Genomic DNA, 22,467 nt, shown 5'->3' with positions numbered 1-22,467 from the left:
GAATTAGCAGAGCAGTTTGGGTCCTTCTCTGGATATTCTGTGAACAAAGGTAAATCAGACGTACTGTAACGGAACATTCCTGGCAGCTGGGGACATGAAGCTAGAATTTAAATATCTGGGCACATCCATGATGCAACACCTAGAGGCATTCCTGGCTTACATTTTGAAGAGGGTTGCTAGAGATGTTGATAAGCCACTAATTAGATGGAAGGATCTCCCACTAACCATATATAGGTGGGTCAATTTGATTAAAATGAGCATTCTCCACAAGCTGACGTACCTTTTTAATTGTATTCTGCTCCCTTTTCCCAAATAACAAATTGCTAAGATCCATATCTTTTATATGGCTCTCTGGTAAGACCAGATTTTACAATGTGGGGTTGGCTGCTAACTACTATGATAAGCCTGCATAGTTATTTTGATAGCTTAAGCCAGCTGCAAAGCAAATGCACACATTTATTTTCCCCTACAAGTGAAGTTTTTTACAAATTAATTTAACAAATTATGATTTCCTTTGTTCATTCATTCAGAATGTTTATTTTGAGGTAATTACCCCATAAAACATGTACAAATGTAAAATAACAATAAATAACCATACAAATCGAGGTGTACAATGCAAAATAATCACTTAAAATGAATAAAACATAAATTAATTAGGCATTCAAATCAAATGTTGAAGAAGTAAAAATTATATACAGATCGAAGAAATAATATATTTATCTGTTAAATATCAGAATCATATAAAATTCATAATTATAGCATAAAGCCTAATAAGTACCTATTTACTGGTCCATGAAATTGCTAAAAAATTACAGTAGGATTTTTATTTCATAAGGAATACCCTACACGCTTCCTCACTAGGCAAATGGCATAAAGATATTGGCTTACAAAGTATACAATAACCAACTTAGTATTTGTCTGGAGTATACTAAAAGCTGTTTCGTATTACCTAATGCCAAGGTTTAAGCATAGGTTCTTTGTGCACATTTTTACAATGGTCAAAAGAATAGCAAATGTTCAATCATACGTTCTACAGAGTCCCAACAAGGAGGACAGAAATTCTGTGGATCTTGCTTGGATTTTCATTTGCTAGAAAATTTGCCTACATGCAAGATTCCTATTAAAAATTTAATATATAAGGTACAAACATGATAGGGTCTTATAACATCCATGCAGGTTTCGATTGCCAGTTTCAATTTAAAGGATAGGAACCCTGGAGTAAGGCTTCCAAATTCAGCATTTCTACAGTAAATCTTAATTATTGGTGGTAAAAAAGCTGATTTAGCAACTACACTCGTTCCGCACCTCATTGAAGAAGCTTTTCTCCATATTTTTTTCAATGCCTAGACTCAGTGTGATAGATTATATGTGGTGGAACCAAGATTGGAATTCGAGTTATCCAGGTTTAAAACCTCAATTAGGTCCTTCTGATAAAAATCTAATTCTTGGGGTATCCATAGCCTAACGTTGGTTAGGCACTGCCTTTATGATTTTCCAAGAATCTCTTTCTCATTACGTGCAAAAGGCACCCTAATTATCTTATACAGAGACATCTGTGGTATTAGGGAATAGCTTCCTCAGCTATTCCTTAGCTATTGGACATTGTATGTTGTTGAAGCTTGAAACTTTAAAAGGAACTTCCAGATTAGTGTTTCTATCTATGAACAGTTAAATTCCACTTTAAAAAATGACTTACCAAAACAGGTTCGTAATAGCAGCAAACAAGAGACTGCCCCTCACAACACACTTAGGAAATAGTGGTCTCACAGAAGAGGGAGGACAGGTTACAATTGTCGTTAAGGCTCATGCTGCATACAGAACAGACATTTTTTACTCTCAGGTCACCTTTCGAGCAGCAGATGAGAAAACACATGCGTTTCATAATTACACTCCAGCAAATGCACCAGAACAATACAAAACATACCCATATTTAGAAATACCACTATTTTATCAAGGCTAAGAGCAGCAAAATTGTCTTGATGGAGCCCTACCACACGTTCCACAGAATGTTAGACTAGGTCCTTTAACTAATGATGGTTCTACATGGCCAGAATTAGCTACCTATACACTGCACCCTAATATAGGCACAATGGTTGTAGCAGAAGTACAATGCCTGTATATTAATTTAGTAGAAATATATAGACAATTAATAAAATATGTAATGCAGACTTTGAACACTGCCCCAGGACGTGCCGCTCCAGCACAACCACATGTGGCCTCTGAAGGCATTAATCCTGCCACTGTGCATTCAATTATGGGTAAAGTACTCACCAAACATGAAGAGACTCCATTTTGGTTAGCACAAAACATTATTGCTTTGGAAGAAGTATTTCCCCACATGGGACCCCAAGATAAACACAGAATTCTCACAATGTGCTTGTTGTTTGGCATGGTTCCCTCAGCAGACAACTGTGCCATTTGGGGTGCAGTGTTTGCTGCACTCTACACTATCACATACGGTACACTGACACTTGTGAATCTTCCAGAAGTGTTAAAACAAATTCAGGATGAATATGAGGCTGGCCCAGCCTTAGATCTGAGGATGCAATTAATGGGCAACTTTGTCACAGTATCCTCGATAATATTAAGTAATCTTGAAGGGGAAGAAGTAGCATTGGCAGTACACCAGTGGCTCCGGGATGTTCCTGTACATTATCAAGAATGTAAGCTGCCAAAGATTATCGCTGAGACTTATAACAGTATAGGTTGGAATAGTCTGGGAGCCAGACCAGGTAAACTGCAAGTACAAGGTAAATCCAATAAGGATTCTACCAATCAGCAGCTGTGGGTTCTAAAAAATGCTGGGACAAAGAAAAACAAAATAAAGATAATGTAAAACTAAGAGGAGACTCTCCACATTCAGAGACTTCTGAGAAAAGCTATCATTTGCTAAGTAGGATAGTTTGAAAACTCCTGATAAATACCAATATATTGATATTCCCCAATCTCGTTCCTTTCAGGCCTCACCAGATAAATGTAGTGAGTGAGGCGGGTGTTCCAAACAATGAAACGAGTATGTGAAACCAAGAAAAGATTTGCAACTCTCATCTGAACCTTCCATAAAAAAGGAAAAGAAAGCTCCCAAACAGAAACCACATTTTAAAAAGAAAAAAGTGGCATCAATTTTGGCTAGAAGTGCCACACATAATGGGCACTTTACTGAAGAACATGATGTGGGCACTGACTCTGCTAGACAGCTGGGCAGCGGTCATAATAGTTTGCCGGAATCTTCAAGAGCTTCTAGATGTGACAGCAATTAACGACTTTTTAGAAGTTGAAACTACGGACGTGTGAGTCTCTCTCCCAGATAGAGTTTACAAAGTGAAAATACAAATCGAGAAAGACATAGAGCACATGATTAGAGTTATATTCTGGGAAAAACTAAGGTGATGTATTAACATCCTATTAACATAGAAAGATTGGCCACCAAAATGTGTCCATAAATTCTCACTAAGGGAAGATATCATTATGCAGTCTATCTCGGTCCTTGTTGCTGAAGATTTAAGACAGGCTGATGCAGTAGATTGGGCATTGGCACAAACCCCAGAGTTGTATCGCAACCATGTAGGTTGGGTCAAACACTCCCCCTACCATTCAATACCTATCAACACCACTACCACAACCACAGTACCCTGTTAAAGATGAAGCTAAAGCAGCAGTGAAATACTCACACAAGCACCAGGGTGTAATCAAACCCTACATGTCACCATTGAACAATCCTTTGTTCCCCGTAGCTAAGCCGGACCATTCATACAGAATGGTCTTAGATTATGGACATTAAACAGTCACACACGCATATTTGCTATACAAAATCCATACAGCATAGCACTGATCGACAATTTACTGGGTAAAAAATATAAAACAGCCTTGGGTATTTCCAAAGTTTTTTTCTGCCAAAAATAGCACCTGAAAACAGGGATCTGACCGCTTTCAGTGCGCTAGTGCATAAGGCTGGCAAAGAAAATTTTACCGACTACTATGCCCCCACCACATCTTCAATCAAGCCGGCGCCACCATCACACTTGAACTATGCATACTATGCAGTACTATTAACTGCTCCATCGAGACCGTCCACGTTCCCTCATGTCTGGAAACACACAGAGATAAAACCCCTACTGAAGAAACCCTCCACAGGGCCCAACTGAGCTGGAAAACAACAGACTAATCTCTCTGCTCACTATTTCAGCCAAGGTAATTGAAAGATCAACACACAGCTCACCTAGTTCATTGGGACCAACCACATCCACGACCCCTCTCAATCCGGATTCAGGAGCAACCACAGCCCAAAACCGCACTCCGAACAGCCATGGATGACATTTGCACCCTACTGGACCTCGGTGAAACAGCTGCCCTCATCCTCCTCGACCTCTTCATTGCCTTCAACACCATCTCCCACACCACCTTGCACACCAGACTACATGACACCAGCATCCAAGGTAAAGCTCTGGAGTGGATCCATTCCTTCCTCAACTGCCACACCCAGAGAGTCAAGTTCCCACCTTCCACCTCAATGCCGATGGAAACCAGCTGCAGAATTCCTCAGGGCTCCAACCTGAGCTCCACCCTCTTCAATGTCTACATGACCCCGTTCGCCAAGATCGTCAGACACCACGGGCTCAACATCATTTCATAGGCCGATTACACACAGCTTATTCTCTATCTGAATATCGACGAACCATCGACAGTCAAAAGAAACTTTCACAATGGAATGAAGGCAGTTGCTGACTGGATGAGAGACAGCTGCCTCAAGCTCAACTTGGACACAATGCAGATCCTCATCCTGGGCCCCACCCCAGTCACCTGGGACGCCTCCTGGTGGCCCAGTGCCATCGGAACTGCCCCATCTCCTACCAACCATGCACGCAACCTTGCCATCATTCTTGACTTCTGACTGTCTATGGCCCACCAAGTCAATGCTGTTTCATGCTCATGCTTCCACACTCTCCATCTGCTCTGGAAGATCTTCAAGTGGCTCCCCATCGACGGAGAGGAACAGTGACCCAGGCACTCGTCAGCAGTAAACTTGATTATGGCAACACACTCCATGCCAGAATCAACAAGAAACTCCAAACAAGACTCCAGAGAATACATTAGGCAGTGGCCACACTGATCCTGGATATCCCCCGCCACATCTTTGCCTACCTGAGAGACCTTCACTTGCTTCCTGTCAACATACGCATCACTTTCAAACTCCTGACACACATGTACAAGGCCCTTCACAACATCGTATCTGCCTACCTTAACCACCTCATCTCCTTATACACACCCTCCAGGCAACTCTGCTGTGCTCAACTGGCCCTCGCCACCATTCCCAGGATCCAGAAGAACATGGCTGGAGGAAGATCCTTCTCCTACCTTGCCGCAAAAACCTGGAACACAATGCTTCTCCACCTCAGGCACTCCCCGTCGCTGGCTCAGTTCAGGAGGGACCTCAAGACCTGTCTCTTTTTGACTGACCTATGTCCCCCTTCTAGTGCCTTGAGAACCACCAGGTAATAGGTCATGCTCCATAAATAGTTGATTGATTGATTGATTACCACACATCTAGGACGAGTGGACCGCATTGTGGTGGGTTCCGCTGAAATAAGCTACAAATTTAATTTCAAGAAAACAAAAGTTACCTTTCTAAGTGTCCTATTTTTTGAGATTCAAGTTATCAGATGAAGCAAAGAGCCTGGTGCCCCACTGTCTAGAAAAGTGTGCACTATTGCAGTCACTGAATACTATCAAAAAGCTACAATCATTGTTGGGCTTTTTAAATTTTTGAAGAACATACATCTCAGAATATGCACAATGCATAAAACCACTTTATGACTGGATACGTTCAGAATTTTCAAGTAAATTTTGGATGGTTAAACACACACACATTTTCAGAGCATTACAGCAGGTTATGCGTAAAGCAAAATATCTACATACACAAGATAACAAAACAAGCTTGGTCATCAGAGTAGTTGCTGGGGCCATTGGGTTGACCTGTGAAACATTCAATGAAGGTGATACCATCTCCATAGCATACAAATCACATTTTGATTCAACAGCTGAACAACACTTTGCTCCCACTGATAAAATTCTGACAGTTGTTTAGATGGTTGTCATAAAAGAGAGACTTCTGGTCCAGGGGAAACGTATTGTTGTCATGACCCCAATACCAGCCTTAGAGGCTGTGACAAAAGCTAGCATTCCAAACGCAAAAGCATTACATCTATGTTGGATCCAATGGGCCACCTCTCTGACTGCCACTGATGTTGATTATGTTTTTGATCCAAAACTTCAGACCCAAGAGCTCCTTCAGTATGAACTTGAATACCAAAAATCTACAAACATGTTGCCTCTTGATCAATGTCAAATGAATATTTACACTGATGGTTCAGCACAATCAGCGGTAGGCTCAAAACAGCAATTCTCTGCCACTTGCACCGCTGTGAGGGGGATTCATGAGGGAGACAAGTTCCACCCCAAAAATACATACATGCAGACCGTAGGGGACTGCACTGCATAATTGACAGAGCTCAAGGCTCCATTATTGGCACTGAAACATTCGGACCCTGAACTTCTAACACTTATTGTGTGTGATTCATATTATTGTATCCAGTACTCTAATGAATACCTGCATTACTGGCACCAGCATGGGTTCAGAGATTCAAAAGGGAACACCATGAAACACAGACTTCTGTAGGGAAAGGTAGCCAAACTTAAGGAGACACTACCAAATACCCCTGTAGTACATATAACGGGCCATCAACGTGTAGGAATACATGTTGCAGGAACACATTGATTGATGAAGCAGCCAAGTCTGTTGCTGTGGTTACTCATTCTAGTACAAGGTTGGATGAGGAAACACTCGCTGCTATGAAAGCCTTGGCTGACAGCACGCCCTTGCCAGGAGCTCAAAATGTTGCATTGGCAACGATACCAGGGGTGGGCGATTGTGTGATCCCCAACCAAGTTCAAAGATTAGATCTAATAAAAGCAGCACATGAAGGGGTTGCTTCTGCCCATGCAGGTATGGTGGCTACAATTTCATTATTACAATAACACTATGGGTGGCCAGGTCTGTACAAACAGACCAGACATTATGTCCTGTGATGTTACATCTGCCAACACAATGAGAGGGTCCACTGTGAAACACCCACTGCAGACACCCCTATTATTTTCCAACAAACCACTGCAATGTATGCACCTGGACCATTGTTGTCCCCGAACACCTGAATGTGTATGCAAATATATTTGAGTCGCTGTTGATTCTTGCTCCAAATTTCTGTGTATGGCCACAGCAATCAGCTGACGCTCAAACCGTTATTAAAGATTTGCAAGTCTTCATCTGAACATATACAGTTGTGGCATTCCATTCGCACAAGGGCCCTGCTTTTGCCTCAAGGGCATTCAGGGATACCATGGTGGCAATGGGTGCCCAACACCATTTCTTGTCTCCCTATCATCCCACGGGAAATGCAGTGGTGGAGCAGAAAAACTGAGACTTGAAGCAATCCTTAACAGCAAGGGTACTAAATATGGGTCATAGTTGACTACCCCTCCTACATGGAGTCCAGAGAGCACTAAACACTCTGCCCAGAAGGTCCTTTGGAGGGTGCACCCCAATTGAGGTTCTGTTCGGCATACCTATGTATGTCCCTGATCTTGATGACCCTGGCACAGTGGCGGCAAACACACCTTTTGACATAAATGAATGTGTCACTGACTTGCAGGAATTACAACAGTACAGTGATGAAAGCTCATCTGCATGTGCTGCCACCTTGGGAATGGGGGATTAACCAAAAACTTCCACCAACTGGATTTCAAAAGGTTGGGGATCTAGTGCATGAAAAGATTGCTGTAAAAAAGGAATTTGGCCCTCCATAGCGAGCACCGGTTCCAGTCCTGGGAATTCATGGTACCTGAATTGTCATTCTACCACCGCTACCTGGTTCCAAAGAAAACTGCTTTGTTTCAAATGGCAATATCAAGTTACACCATGTGGCCAGTCCTACACATTAGACCACAAGGACTCCTGGGCAGTTCCCAAACCCCTCTCACTACCAGTCCGGATGTGCCTCTTCAAAACTTAACCAACAGTGATGAGACTTCCTTGATCTTGGAGAGGGTAGAAAATGCATTTTCATTTGAACCTGTTACTGCTTCTGCTATAAAAAAATTCCAATGTTCTGAGCTGTTACTCAAATTAAACACAAACGGATGGAATTGTTTACTACAAACCACCAAGGGATGCATCTGCCAGTTCTTCTTCTGCCACTCTGGCTCCAGCGTTTGCATAAACTGCTTCTGGATATTTTGCTGACATCTATGATTCTTTTTCAAATTGTTAAGCATTTTCAACTGCATCTGTATCAAGAGCACGTGAACTATTCAATTGGCTTAAAACTAACTATCTGATTCACCCATGGAGTTATCTACGGGTCCTGTTCACTATGCTTGCCTTCCTTCTTTAGAATGGGTTTTCATTGTTTTCTTCCTGCTGATACATGGGCACTTTCTTCCTGGACGCTCTGTTGTTGAACTGCTGGATGAGGTTTTGAAACCATACCCATCCTCACATAAGGTCCGAAGAGATGTGTCCCTAGTGAACATTTCAGTTTTTCTGAATCCTGATGGGATTGTTTGGTATAAAGTTATTTTTGATATATTCGGGCCATCAGAAATGATCCAAATTCCATATGTATTCAAACTCTCTATGAATGATATAACACCTGGGGTGGTCTCTGATGATTGGGGTGTGAAAACAGTTGATTCTATGCTTTCTGAGCTTGAATTTTATACTGGATTTGAAAGTGAAGATGTTTACCAAACAACAGCAAATTATGAGGGAATGTTCTGTTACCATCATTTGGGATATCACTTTCTACATAAAACCAGCACCCCGAGAACTGTTTACACTTACACACAATGGGAACACTGTCCAACTCCTCCATTAGGGATTTCTATATATGTTGAAAAGTTATTATATTTTACTTGGCATGATGTTAAGAATGCTGAGTCGTATTATTTTAAACTGCCTCCTATGGTATTAAAGAATGCCCTGTTAAAAGGCTCCTAGTTAATCTATTCTGATTCCTTTGTTTCCCAATTGGCTATTGAAGGCTATAAATATTGGTTGAAGTCGATTAATTTAAAGAGTATGTGGGTGCCTAGAAATTGGCAGCTACAGGGATGGGAAGCTTTGTTTAGAACATGTCTTAATCTGTTGCAAATTATATTTTTTAATTAAACTGTCCAATAAATAAGTTGTTTTGGTTTCGCAAAGATTAAGCAATTGAATGCACCCAGTAATCTGTCACCAGCTAAATTTGACAAAGGGCAAAAGATTTTAAATATCACTGAAGAACAGCCCAATGGGTGGGTCCAAAATAGAACATTTAATTCAACAGTTTCAGGTCCAAATGGGTGGTCATTGTGGCCAGTGGACATAAATGGTTTTCATATGTGCTTTGTAAACTCCACAGGGGGTTTTATAGCAAGTAGACCTGACCCTTGTTGCACCTCACAACAACACTCCAGTATCATCACCACATACAGCATGGGCAAACTATGTTAACAATGGTTGAAATCTTCCACACTAGCAGCCAATAAAGAACACCTTTGTTTCCTGTCAGAAAACGCAGACTTTCAAGATTTCTTGTTAGGTTCTAGAAAACCACACACGAAGCACTTCTTAGCTGCAATATATAACGAGATTTGGAAAATTTCACAAAAAGAAGCCACTGCTCGGTTGAGGCAAATAGATCAGGAAAATGTTCAGAAGGCTCTAGCCGTTGTAGATAATGGTATGAACACTTTGCCCAGCTGCATTTACACCCTAAACAATATTGTTTCATCTGCAATTGACATAATATAAAAAGATATGTCATTTTTACACCATGGACAAAGTCAGTTTAGGTCCATTATGCCGTTAGGTTGGATGTTAGAAAGGCTGAAAAGTGGTCACACACCAGGGCAACTTGTTAGCTCCAGGGACCTGTTTTCTGCATTTAACATGATGCAAAAGCAACAAATAATAGCTAAGAAAGAAGCAACTTACCTATGTTAAACACTGAAAAGTTAGAAAAGTTGCTTTTCACTGTGGCGGAAATACCATTTGCAGTTTGAACGTAATGGTCTTAAAGCAGCAATATCACCTAAACGCTTTAACCCTATTAAAAAAAAAATAGAACTGTAGGTGTACTTTAAGGTAGGCTAAACATGGATCTTATAAAGGTATTCTCACTTACTGTCAGTTCTTTTAAATATCATGCTCCCAGATTTCCACCCTGCACAAGGCAGCACTCTGAACTTTGGCACGATAAATCTCATTAGCTGGAAATATTAATCTAGGAGCAGTTATTTACTTTTAAGTAACCCAGAGATTCCACATACCAAATCAGTACCACTCTTAAATAGTTGTGAAGATCATCAAGAAGAGTTATCTACCCTGATGCCAAGAAAATCAAAGCTGTCGACCCCAAGCAAAAGTGAGCCCTTAATTTGTTTTATTGATTGTTGGTGGTTTGAGGCACACATTCAATAGCCAGTGAAGACATCAGTACTTGGCATTTTCCTCACATAGAACAACTTGAATTCTCATATTTGTAAATATCTGATGTGCTTTTTCAGGTGACCATAAGAGCATTATAATCTTGCCCTCGCATTTTCACTAATTCTCTTCTGTTTTATTAGTTTCTTCATTGTACTTTAAGGCATTTCCCCCTATTTTTCTAACAGTTTCTAATAACAATACCTGTTAAGATTGGAGACTTCAATACGAAGGTCAAATGTGGCAATCCATCATGCACATTAGTGGTCTATTCTTGGATTTAAAAAAATATATATAGTTGTATATAACATGTGCATAAGAAACTGTATCTTATCATGTGACTATCTACGATGACATCGAGAGCTCTGTGAATGCATTAAGCTACAAAGGCAAAGGGGCATATTTAAGAGCCCCTAGTGTCATCTTAGCACTGCTGTGGCATCATTTTTTACGCCTAGGCAGCGCTAAAGTGGCATTTTCCCCACACCATATTTACAAAGTGGCGCAATGAATGCATTGTAAAGCCTTGCGCCACATTATGCCTGTGCCAGGCACAATCTATGCAAAGGAGTCATTCCCTCGTAAGGGGGGCTGTACAAATGGCGCAAGGAAATCAAAGAGATTTCCTTGCGCCATTTTTTGGGTACTTGGCATTAAAAGGGGGCATACCATTATTTATAATTGGCCCCCTATGTACTCTGCAGGTGTAGCACCAAAATGTCATCACTACTCCTGCAGAGTACATCAATAGTGTAAAATAATGACGCTATTGCCCCCTTCCCTGCGCCATGGTGCACTATATTTTTAATACAGTACATACATGGTGACGATAGGAGGGCCCTAAGGGGAGCAAGGAAAGTGGTGCTGAACTGGGTGCAGCGCCACTTTCCTTAAATCTGCCCCTAAGTATTTTCGAGCATAACAATAATTAAAATCGCATTTTAGGCACATTTTGTGATTATAATTATTATTATAAATGATATGTCAGTGGTTTTATGCTCTAAATTTACCCAAATTTAACTTAGGCAATGAAAACAGCAGATCCCTCAATAACATGATGCCAGCGGTGACCTTTGACCATCACCGATGACACCTGCTTATCTCTATTGCGTTACAATCACGGTTTACAAATACATATTCCTTGTCTTGTATTCTTATATCTCGAAATGATTTGACATAAATGCTTAAGAAAATTAATGTACCTTTCTTGGTGCTTTCTCCCTCTGTTCTTTTTTTCTGTGGCCATTCAAGACTCCCAATCTGAAAGGGTGTAGCACTGCCACATTATCGCCTGAATCCACTCATTAAAACATTAACAGCTGTACAAAGCTGAATAGCAGATGGAGGAGAAAACTGATATCAGCTTTTCCACTCTTTTTCCTTAATGACATAGTTAGGGCTTCTGATAGTTAGACGCCACATTCTATCCCTCTGTCACTGATAATTAGCCTGTTACAGAAGGAGTTCAACCCGCATGCAAATCAGCCCTTGTCCTGCTTCAGTGCAAACTGTCCAGCCCGAACTGCTAGGCCACGTCCCTAGCACCACGACAGTTTCACCCTTGTTGTGCTACATTAGAGGCACCACTTAAGTCCCCAGAGCAGAGCCTGGCCTGTTGAACTGAGGCAAGCGCAGTCTTCCGTTACAAGGTCAATCGTCTTGGTTGCTGTTTGAGCAAAGAGTTGCAGTTTGGGTGTCAGGTAGCCCGGTTGTGACTACCTGTTATTTACTTATGAGTTTTCCGTACACGAGCACATGAGAGACCCAGCTGAGGAAGACTCTAATTTTACTAGTATTAAGTACAGCAGCTCCTGCTATCTGGATCATTCTGCCAGTCGGATTCCGAAGTAGCACAGTGCCCGAAATGCAGGGGTAAGCAAGCACTCAGTTCAAGGAACTCTGCCATTAGCGCAGAGCCTTTCATGGTATCCAGCCAACGTGGACGAGCTCGAGACTTTCCTAGTATGTTAGAGCTCTTTACTCCATCTAGCTGTTTCATGTTTCCAGCACACTTGGCTTCAAAACCGGGCATTTTCAGTCCCTATCCCACCAGTGGCTTAACGAACCTTGCCCCCCACCAGTGCTTTAAATGGGCCGGTACTTACCGGCACTTTTTCATTTTCTCCCACTGAGTACCGGCACTTTTCCTCGAGCAAGGTGAGTACCGGTACTCATGAGGCACTGGAATTGACACGTCACCCTTCGTTCAGCAATCATCTGGTAGCTCGGCAGCACCCAGTGATCTGCATGTGCTGCGCGGGAAGTCATCAGAGCAGGGGTGTGGCTGCAGGGAGGTTAGTGTATCCTTTGATCTTACACAGCTGACACAGAGAGGTGGCTGTGAAACCTAATGGACGAGGGCCTGTGAGGCATTGTTCACGGTAATACAGTGCTGCGATGACTCTTCTTTAGCAGAAATCGCCATATCCAAACTGCTGCATTTGACTTTGTAACACGTTTTCGTCAGCACGTGTCACAAGACAAGATGTTGAGCACTATGCAAAAATCCAATACTTGATATGGTGGATCTACAAAACAAAAGCAAGCATTTTTTCCCAGTTTAAAACACTTTTGCCTGGTCTCCCTGCACTACGGGAGCTGCAGGGGATCGCACTATGCCACTGTACTTCACACAGTCGAATCGGTTGGCAGCAGCTATTGTCTCTTAGCTTAATCCGTCACCTTCCACAGGGTCAGGAAGGCGGGTTGGGAGCACACTGCCTCACATCCCAGTCGAGTTCGCCCCTTTGCATCCTGGTAAATGCAGTTCAAATTTCACGCTTACTTGAAAGTGTCCGAAGTTTTTCACTAAAGTTAGTGCAGTCATTGCTGTTCATCTCTATACACGTGTTTCGGGGTAGTTGCCCCTCATCAGTAGAGAGTAGAAGGCATCAAAAAATATCTGGGGTTGCTGGAAATGCTGCCAAAATTGTCTCAGGTCTAGTACCACTCACAGGCTCACAGGTGCGTCTCCAGAGCTCGTCAGCTCGATGGCTCAAGGGAGCCTTTTAACAGGAAGGCGGGTTGGGAGCACACTGCCTCACATCCCAGTCGAGTTCGCCCCTTTGCATCCTGGTAAATGCAGTTCAAATTTCACGCTTACTTGAAAGTGTCCGAAGTTTTTCTAGTCGAGTTCGCCCCTTTGCATCGTGGTAAATGCAGTTCAAATTTCACGCTTACTTGAAAGTGTCCGAAGGGTCATTGTGCTTTACTTTAGAGTTGTGTTGGTAATTTTCGGGTATGCAAATGTTTTTCTCTTTCCTCTCTTCCTTTTATCGTTTGATGTCATACCATTAAGATGTCTCAGGGTAAATCTCTCAAATACACTACCCACTCATTTGCTACTTTTATGAAAATCCACCTTCTCTAATTGAGTGTCTTTATGTTAAAGTCCATTTTCTGTCCAGATCTGAAATATATAATTTCTCCTTGCTTTTCAGGATGAACCAACAACAGGAATGGACCCCAAAGCCCGTCGCTTTTTATGGGATTGCATACTGAGCATAATCAGAGAGGGTCGGTCTGTCATTTTGACTTCTCACAGGTACTTTATAGATTATTAATGTTCCTTTTGCCAAGCCTTGTATTTGAGAAAGTCGCAATTAAGAGCATGCATTAGTGTAAACAAAGGTAGCCCTGATTCATCTCGAAATGAGCAAGAGTAAAAATGTAAGCCAAGCTAAACCAAACACATATGCACAAGAAACTCAGAGAGAGGTCACTATATTTTCTAAGACTAGCTACTTTGCAAGCATTTTTGAGGGTGTAGGTGCTTCATACTCTACATGTTCCAATCGTGACAACCCGTCATAAATACACTCAAGAGACATTCTTCCTCAGTTGTGGTAACTGACAGCATGGCTTTATCACCCTCGACTTTATTGACTGTTCTTTAAGGCTTTACCATATTTTTGATACACATTCCATGGTTGAACGACCACCGATCCAATGGAATCTACACTGCAAATCTACAGATTACCATCCAAGGATACTCTAAGGGCAGTTACTAGCACTTTACATAATTCCAACAATCATATTCAAATAAAAAATAAAAAACACTGGATATTTAGTAGATCACATCCATTTTCCATTCTCTGTTTACAAAACAACAAATTCAAGGGCTGGTGGGCAGTCCTGGTTGGGCAATGGTTTAATTTACTGAAGTACAGTACTCAAATACACGATACATTGGGAAGGAACAAAAGTTAGATGGCGACAGCCAATAATGTATTGATTTGCTTGCTTGTTTTCTAAAGTTTTGTAAAGCTTTCTTACGCCAATTAAGCCTTTATGGGGCTATACTGAACCACACACAACCTTTCAGAGAAACCACTGGGACCCTATCTGACCACCAGCATAAGCAAACTACTGAAATGCTAGATATTCAGAAGTTGCAACTTCGTTTTTGAACATTAATATTGACAGCTAGCTATTCAGTGAATCAGGATCATTTGTTTGTGTTTGCGCCTTGGTGAAACTTACGTATTGCAGAGAGAATTATGAATCAGGCCAAGTGTCAATGATCATGTCCCCAGCTGCCTACAGAAGATCAGGTGGTTCTGGTGCTTTAGTAGGGAGAATGGAATAGGCTTCACATGGTGACCATCTGGACCACAAAGATATGGCTTAACATCATGGATTTCTAGGATTCATTTTCTTTTTTGCATGCCTTTGTCTGCTTCTATAGAGTAAAGGTAGGTGCAAAATTATGAGACTGATGGATAATAAGAAGTATGATTGGGATTCGGATTAAATAAAGCTCCAACATTAGTTTTAACACCTACTACGTGTCCAAAATGTTTGCCACAGAAGGAGGATAAAATGACTGTAGGAAAATTCCAATAACATCCCTTCAGTACTGTTTCTAACCAAACTGTTTCGTTCACCACATAATGATGTGAAGTGGCCACAAAGGGACATGCCAGAGCTCTGTATAAGCGTGCCCACCCAAATGGATAAATAATTATATAAACATGATACAAATATCTGTGAACGGCTCTCTGAGCAATCATCTCTATTCTGTCAGACATAGGTGCAGACCTAACCCCAGATTCAGTATTATCATACTATAGTGTAAGCATATTACCAAGTACACAACCTCTCAATGACCTCATTAACCCTCCCTGGATAGAATGCCTTGCTAGGCAACTGATGAAACTGTTCAAAAGTTGTTATAACCAGAAGAGAGGTCTAAGTATAGATGTAAGTGTTTATAGAATATATATATAACAGGTTTCACAGGTCATTTGCCACATATCCTGTATCTTAAAATAGGAAAACCTATGTCAACACAGGTGCGATAAGGTACGTGGCATGGTGATGACTCTGTGACCATGGATACCCTACAGGTCACTCCAAGCAAAGGGACTGTTGTCATTCAAGACATCCATTATCTGTTGCCCATCACTTCTCACACACAATGACCTTCCACAATGTCATGCAGATAGTTCAAGGGCACTGTTGAAGGATATGGAGAAAGTCAATACAGCATGATGGGTGACACTGTCAGATGCAAATCAAGCGTCACCAAAATCATATGAGTATCCAAATAAAAACATGGATATAATTTAAACACCAAACTGTGTCGGGGAGTAATTAAGGGTTCAATTTTGTTTTTAAAAAAACATGCAAACTGAGCTCACAATATGCAAATGGCATTAGATGCGTGCTGCAGGGATAATAAACCACCAGGCGTGTTCACTTTGTGAGCGGCATCCCGGGAGAGAAGCTACTGAGTGGATATTAACCCCTTCGCTGCCAGGCCTTTTCCCCTCCTGTGCCGAGCCTTTTTTTTGGCTATTTGGGACAGTTTGCGCTTAGGCCCTCATAAATTTTTGTCCACATAAGCTATCCATGCCAAATTTGTATCCTTTTTTTCCCAACATCCAAGGGATTCTAGGGCTACCCAGAGTTTGTGGGTTCCCCTGGAGGAGAACAAGAAATTAGCCAAAATACAGCAGAAATGTAGTTTTTTTCCCAAAAATGAAGAAAAGGGCTGCAGAAGAAGGCTTGTGGTTTTACCCTGAAAATGGCATCAACAAAGGGTTTGCCATGCTAAAATCACCATCTTCCCAGCTTTCAGAAACAGGCAGACGTGAATCAGAAAACCTAACTTTTCACCACAATTTTGGCATTTTACTGAGACATACCCCATTTTACTACTTTTTGTGTTTTCAGCCTCCTTCCGGTTAGTGACAGAAATAGGTGTGAAACCAAGGCTGAATCCTGGAAAGCTAAACACTTTTGAAAAATAAAAATAAATCTGAATTCCGCAAGGGGTCATTTGTGTAGATCCTACAAGGTCTTCCTACGGAAAATAACAGTTGAATTAAAAAAATATTGAAATTGAGGAGAAAAAAACAGCCATTTTTCTCCACGTTTTACTCTGTAACTTTTTCCTGTGATGTCCGATTTATTAAAGCAATATACCGTTACATCTGCTGGACTCTTCTGATTGCTTGGATATATAGGGTTTGTAGGTTCATCAAGAACCCTAGGTACCCAGAGCCAATAAAGGAGATGCACCTTGCAATGGGTTTTCATTTTATACCAGCTACACAGCAATTCATTTGCGGAAATATAAAAAGTGAAAAAAAAGGTATCAAGAAAACCTTTGTATTTCCAAAATGGGCTTAAGATAAGGTGTTGAGAAACAGTGGTTATTTGCACATCTCTAAATTCGGGGGTCCCCATACTGACATGTGAATTACAAAGCATTTCTCAAATAGATGTCTTTTTTATACACTGTCTTACATTTGGAAGGAAAAAGTGTGGAGAAAGACAAGGGACAATAACACTTGTTTTGCTATTCTGTGTTCTCCTAAGTCTACAAATAAATTGGTACCTCACTTGTGTGGGTAGGCCTAATACTCACATCAGGAAACGCAACATGGACACATCACATTTTTACATTGAAATCTGACATGTTTTTTGCAAAGTTCCTAGCTGTAGATTTTGGTCTCTAGCTCAGCCGGCACCTGGGAAACCTACCACATGTGTGCATTTTTGAAAACTAGACACCTAGGGGAATCCAAGACGGGGTGACTTGTGTGGCTCTCACCAGGTTCCTTTACCCAGAATCCTTTGCAAACCTCAATATTTTGTCAAAAAACACTTTTTCCTCAAATTCCGGTGACAGAAATTTCTGGAATCTGAGGGGATCCACCAATTTCCTTCCACCCAGCGTTCCCCCACATCTCCCGATAAAAATGGTACCTCACTTGTGTGGGTGGGCCTAGCGCCCGCAACAAGAAATGCCTCAAAACCCAACGTGGACACATCACATTTTCCCAAAGAAAACAGACCTGTTTTTTGCAAAGTGCCTAGCTGTGGATTTTGGCCTCTTGATCAGCCGGCACCTAGGGAAACCTACCAAACCTGCACATTTTTTAAAACTAGACACCTAGGGGAATCCAAGATGGGGTGACTTGTGGGGCTGTCACCAGGTTCTGTAACCCAGAATCCTTTGCAAACCTCAAAATATGGCAAAAAAAAACACTTTTTCCTCACATTTCGATGACAGAAAGTTCTCGAATCTGAGAGGATCCACACATTTCCTTCTACCCAGAGTTCCCCAATGTCTCCAGATAAAAATGGTACCTCACTTGTGTGGGTAGGCCTAGCGCCAGCAACAACAAATGCCCCAAAACACAACGTGGACACATCACATTTTCCCAACGAAAACAGACCTGTTTTTTGCAAAGTGCCTAGCTGTGGATGTTGTCATCTAGCTCAGCCGGCACCTAGGGAAACCTACAAAACCTGCAAATATTTTTAAACTAGACACCTAGGGGTACCTAAGTTGAGGTGACCTGTGGGGCTCTCACCAGGTTCTGTTACCCAGAATCCTTTGCAAACCTCAAAATGTGGTAAAAAAAACACCTTTTCCTCTAGTTTCGGTGACAGAAAGTTCTGGAATCTGAGAGGAGGCTCAAATTTCCTTCCACCCCGCATTCTCCCAAGCCTCCCGATAAAAATGGTGCCTCACTTGGGTGGGTAGGCCTAGATCACGCAACAGGAAATACCCCAAAACACAACGTGGACACATCATATTTTCCCAAAGAAAACAGAGCTGTTTTTTGCAAAGTGCTTAGCTGTGGATTTTGGCCTCTAGCTCAGCCGGCACCTAGGGAAACCGACCAAACCTGCACATCTTTGAAAACTATACCCCTAGGGGAATCCAAGATGGCTTGACTTGTGGGGCTTTCACCAGGTTCTGTTACCCAGAATCCTTTGCAAACCTCAAAATTTGCCCAAAAAACACTTTTTCCTCAAATTTTGGTGACATAAAGTTCTGGAATCTGAGAGGAGCCACAAATTTCTTTCCACCCAGCATTCCCCAAAGTCTCCCGATAAAAATGGTACCTCACTTGTGTGGGTAGGCCTAGCGCCCTCGACAGGAAATGCCCCAAACCACAACATGGACACATCACATTTTCCCAAGAAAAAAAGAGCTGTTTTTTGCAAAGTGCCTAGCTGTGGATTTTGGCCTCTAGCCCAGCCGGCACCTGGGTAAACCTACAAAACCTGAACATTTTTAAAAACTAGACACCTAGGGGAATCCAAGATGGGGTGACTTGTGGGGCTCTCACCAGGTTCTGTTACCCAGAGTCCTTTGCAAACCTCAAAATTTGGTTAAAAAAAAACACCTTTTCCTCAAATTTCGGTGACAGAAAGTTCTGGAATCTGAGAGGAGCCACAAATTTCCTTCCACGCAGCGTTCCCCCGAGTCTCCTGATAAAAATGGTACCTCACTTGTGTGGGTAGCCCTAGTTCCCGCAACAGGAAATGCCCCAAAACACAACGTGGACACATCACATTTTTCGAAAGAAAACAGAGCTTTTTTTGCAAAGTGCCTAGCTGTGGATTTTGGCCTCTAGCTCAGTCGGCACCTAGGGAAACCTACCAAACCTGCACATTTCTGAAAACTAGACACCTAGGGGAATTCAATATGGGGTGACTTGTGGGGCTCTGACCAGGTTCTATTACCCAGAATCCTTTGCAAACTTCATAATTTGACCACAAAAACACTTTTTCCTCATATTTCGGTGACAGAAAGTTCTGGAATCTCAGAGGAGCCACAAATTTCCTTCCACCCAGCGTTCCCCCTAGTCTCCCGATAAAAATGGTACCTCACTTGTAAGGGTAGGCCCAGTTCCCGCGAAAGGAAATATCCCAAAACACTATCTGGACACAACAAAAATAACAAATACAAAACTACCTGTTTTTGCGGAAGGGGGGGCACCTGCGTTTTTGGTCCTGGGCTCAGCAGCCATCTACGGAAATTTACCAAACCCAGACATTTCTGAAAACTAGACACCTGAGGGAGTCCAGAGAGGTGTGACGTGCGTGGATCACCCAATGTTTTCTTACCCAGAATCCTCAGCAAACCTAAAATTTAGCTAAAAAAGGAAATTTTTCCCACATTTCTGTGTGGGATCAGCGCACCGGGAAGAATTTCTCATCACCCAACGTTCCCCTCAGTCTCCCAGTAAAAATGATAACTTACTGGTGTAGGTGGGCCAAGTGCCTATGACTGGGAAGAGCCAAAAACATGTCGAAATTGAGGGGGAACCGAAGCGGGTCCAAAAGGGCAGTTTGAAAAAAAAAACATTTTTAGGATGGCAAGTGCAGCAGTATTTTTATCGGTATAGATGAGACAATCCTGGGTGGTTGGAATTTTGTGGATTCCTGCAGATTCCAGGAGGTTCCATCACAAAAAAGTGGAAAAAATTTGTGATTTCCAGCAAAGTTGGAAGTTTGCAGGGCATTGTGGGTAAGAAAATGGTGCGCGTGCATGTGAAGCACACCACCCTGGAATCAACCAGATGTTTAGTTTTCAGATGTGTCTAGGCCTTGTGGATTTTTCTACATGGCAGCGTCCCAAAGTCCAAAAAGTGCAGCCCTCACCATTCCAAGTGGAACAATTTTGAGAGTTAGCCAAGCTCTCATGGCCCAAATGTAAAACCAAAACTCAAAATAATCAAATGTCCTCTTGCTTGCCGTGGGATAAGATGTATTAGTGTGCGGGGGGAGAGCTGAAAGACTGTTAGCCCCTTCAGTTGGGGTGGGGGCATAACCAGACATCTGGCAGACTTTCTGCTCCCTCCGGGGTGTGGATCGGGGGTAATTGCCCCACCTGCCCACTGGGGGGCAGAACAACTTTGGCCCAATTTATTTGGGGTGGGGGCATGGCCGTACCCCCACCTTCTTATTTTGAAAAATAAATCTTCCCTGGTCTCTGGTGGGCTTTCTGCCCCCCTTGGGGGCATATGGGCCTTCCAAAAATAGGCTGATCGACCCCAAGGGTGTCATATATGGCCAACAGTAATGTGCCCCCATGGGGAGCGATCCTTGCCCAAGGGGCTGCCCCCCCAAACAAAACCCACACATACACTCACACCAATCCCTGGTGCCTCGGTGGTTTCTGCCCCCCCGGGGCAGATCAGCCTAATAGAAATAGTCCGATCTGCCCCCAAGGGGAGAAGAAATGGCCTTAAATAAATTTGCCCCCCCAGGGGAGCGACCCTTACCTAAGCGGTCGCGCACCTTGTGTGAAATTGGCGGAAAACAAAATCCCCGGTGCCTAGTGGTTTCTGCCCTGAAGTAGGGCAGAAATGGCCCATAATAAAGTTGCCCCCCAGTGGAATGACCCTTGCCTAGGGGTCGCTCCCCTTGCATGAAATTGATGCAAAAAAAATTAAATCCCTGGTGTCTAGTGGTTTCTGCCCCCCTTGGGGGCAGATTGGTCTAACAAAAATAGGTCGATCTGCCCCCAAGGGGGGGCAGAAATGGCCTAAATACAATTTGCCCCCCAGGGGAGCAACCCTTGCCTAAGGGGTCACTCCCCATACATAAAAACATAAAGTAAACAAAAAAAATATCCCTGGTGTACTAGGGGTTTCTGTCCCCCTGGGGGTAGATCGGCCTAATTATAATATGCCGATCTGCCCCCACGGGGGCAGAAAAGGCCTAAAAATATTTAGCCCCTCTGGGGAGCAGCCCTCACCCAAGGGGCCGCTCCTCTTATGCGCAAGTATAAAAAAAACAAATTCCCTAGTGTCTAGTGGTTTTTGCCCCCCTTGGGGGCAGATTGGCCTAACTACAATTTGCCCCTCAGGGGAGCAAAGCTTGCCTAAGGGGTCTCTCCCCATACATAAAAACATAAAGTAAAAAAAACAATATATATATATATCCCTGGTGTCTAGAGGTTTCTGCCCCCCCCGGGGTCAGATCGGCCTAATTATAATAAGCCAATCTGCCCCAGGGGGGGGACAGAAAAGGCCTAAAAATATTTTGCCCCCCTGGGGAGCGGCCCTTGCCCAAGGGTCCGCTCCCCTTATTCGTAAGTATAAAAAAGAACAAAATCCCTGGTGTCTAGTGGTTTCTGCCCCCCCCCCGGGGGAAGATCGGCCTAATTATATTAGGTGAAATGGCCTAAAAATAATTTGGCCCCCCGGGGAGCGACCCTTGCCTAAGGGGTCGCTCTTGCCTAAGGGGTCGATCCCCCATTTAAAAAAATAAAATTAAAAAAAAAAGTTTATCCCTGGTGTGTAGGGGGTTTCGCCTACGTATATTAGCCCGGGGGGGCAGAAATGGCCTCAAAATAAGTTGGCCCCCTGGGGAGCGGCCCTTGCCCAAGGGGCTGCTCCCCTTATGAGTAAGTCTGAAAAATAAATCCCTGGTGTCTAATGGGCATTTCTGCTGCCCGATCTAATTTCCTTTCCTTTCATGCCTCTGCCTGCCCCCTCCTTCCTAACGGAAGAGAAATGCTGAGCATTTCTCTTCCGCATTACGCTGGAAGCATGCTTCCAGCACGATGGGAGGTGACCTCTGATGAGGTCAACACGTGATCGTGTGCTGATGTCATCAGACGTCACTGGGGGGGGGAGGGGTTTGAGGTCAGGGGTTGAAGGGGAAGCGGTTCTCCTTCCAGCCCTGCC

General features: G+C 42.8%; 1 protein-coding gene across 3 annotated transcripts in view; it reads left to right on the top strand.

Moving 5' to 3' along the window:
- Positions 1-22,467, top strand: part of LOC138299526 (phospholipid-transporting ATPase ABCA1-like) — a 2,649,159-nt gene that overhangs the window by 2,386,242 nt on the left and 240,450 nt on the right. For all 3 annotated transcript variants that reach the window (XM_069237840.1, XM_069237822.1, XM_069237830.1), the window contains one exon: positions 13,966-14,069. In XM_069237840.1, the coding sequence (XP_069093941.1) occupies positions 13,966-14,069 (104 nt within the window). The remainder of the gene's footprint in view (positions 1-13,965; positions 14,070-22,467) is intronic.

Source organism: Pleurodeles waltl, chromosome 1_2 (assembly GCF_031143425.1).
Source record: "Pleurodeles waltl isolate 20211129_DDA chromosome 1_2, aPleWal1.hap1.20221129, whole genome shotgun sequence".
Taxonomy (NCBI): domain Eukaryota; kingdom Metazoa; phylum Chordata; class Amphibia; order Caudata; family Salamandridae; genus Pleurodeles; species Pleurodeles waltl.
The sequence above is the reverse complement of the archived record's forward strand: the minus strand, read 5'-3'. Positions and strand labels throughout refer to the sequence as shown.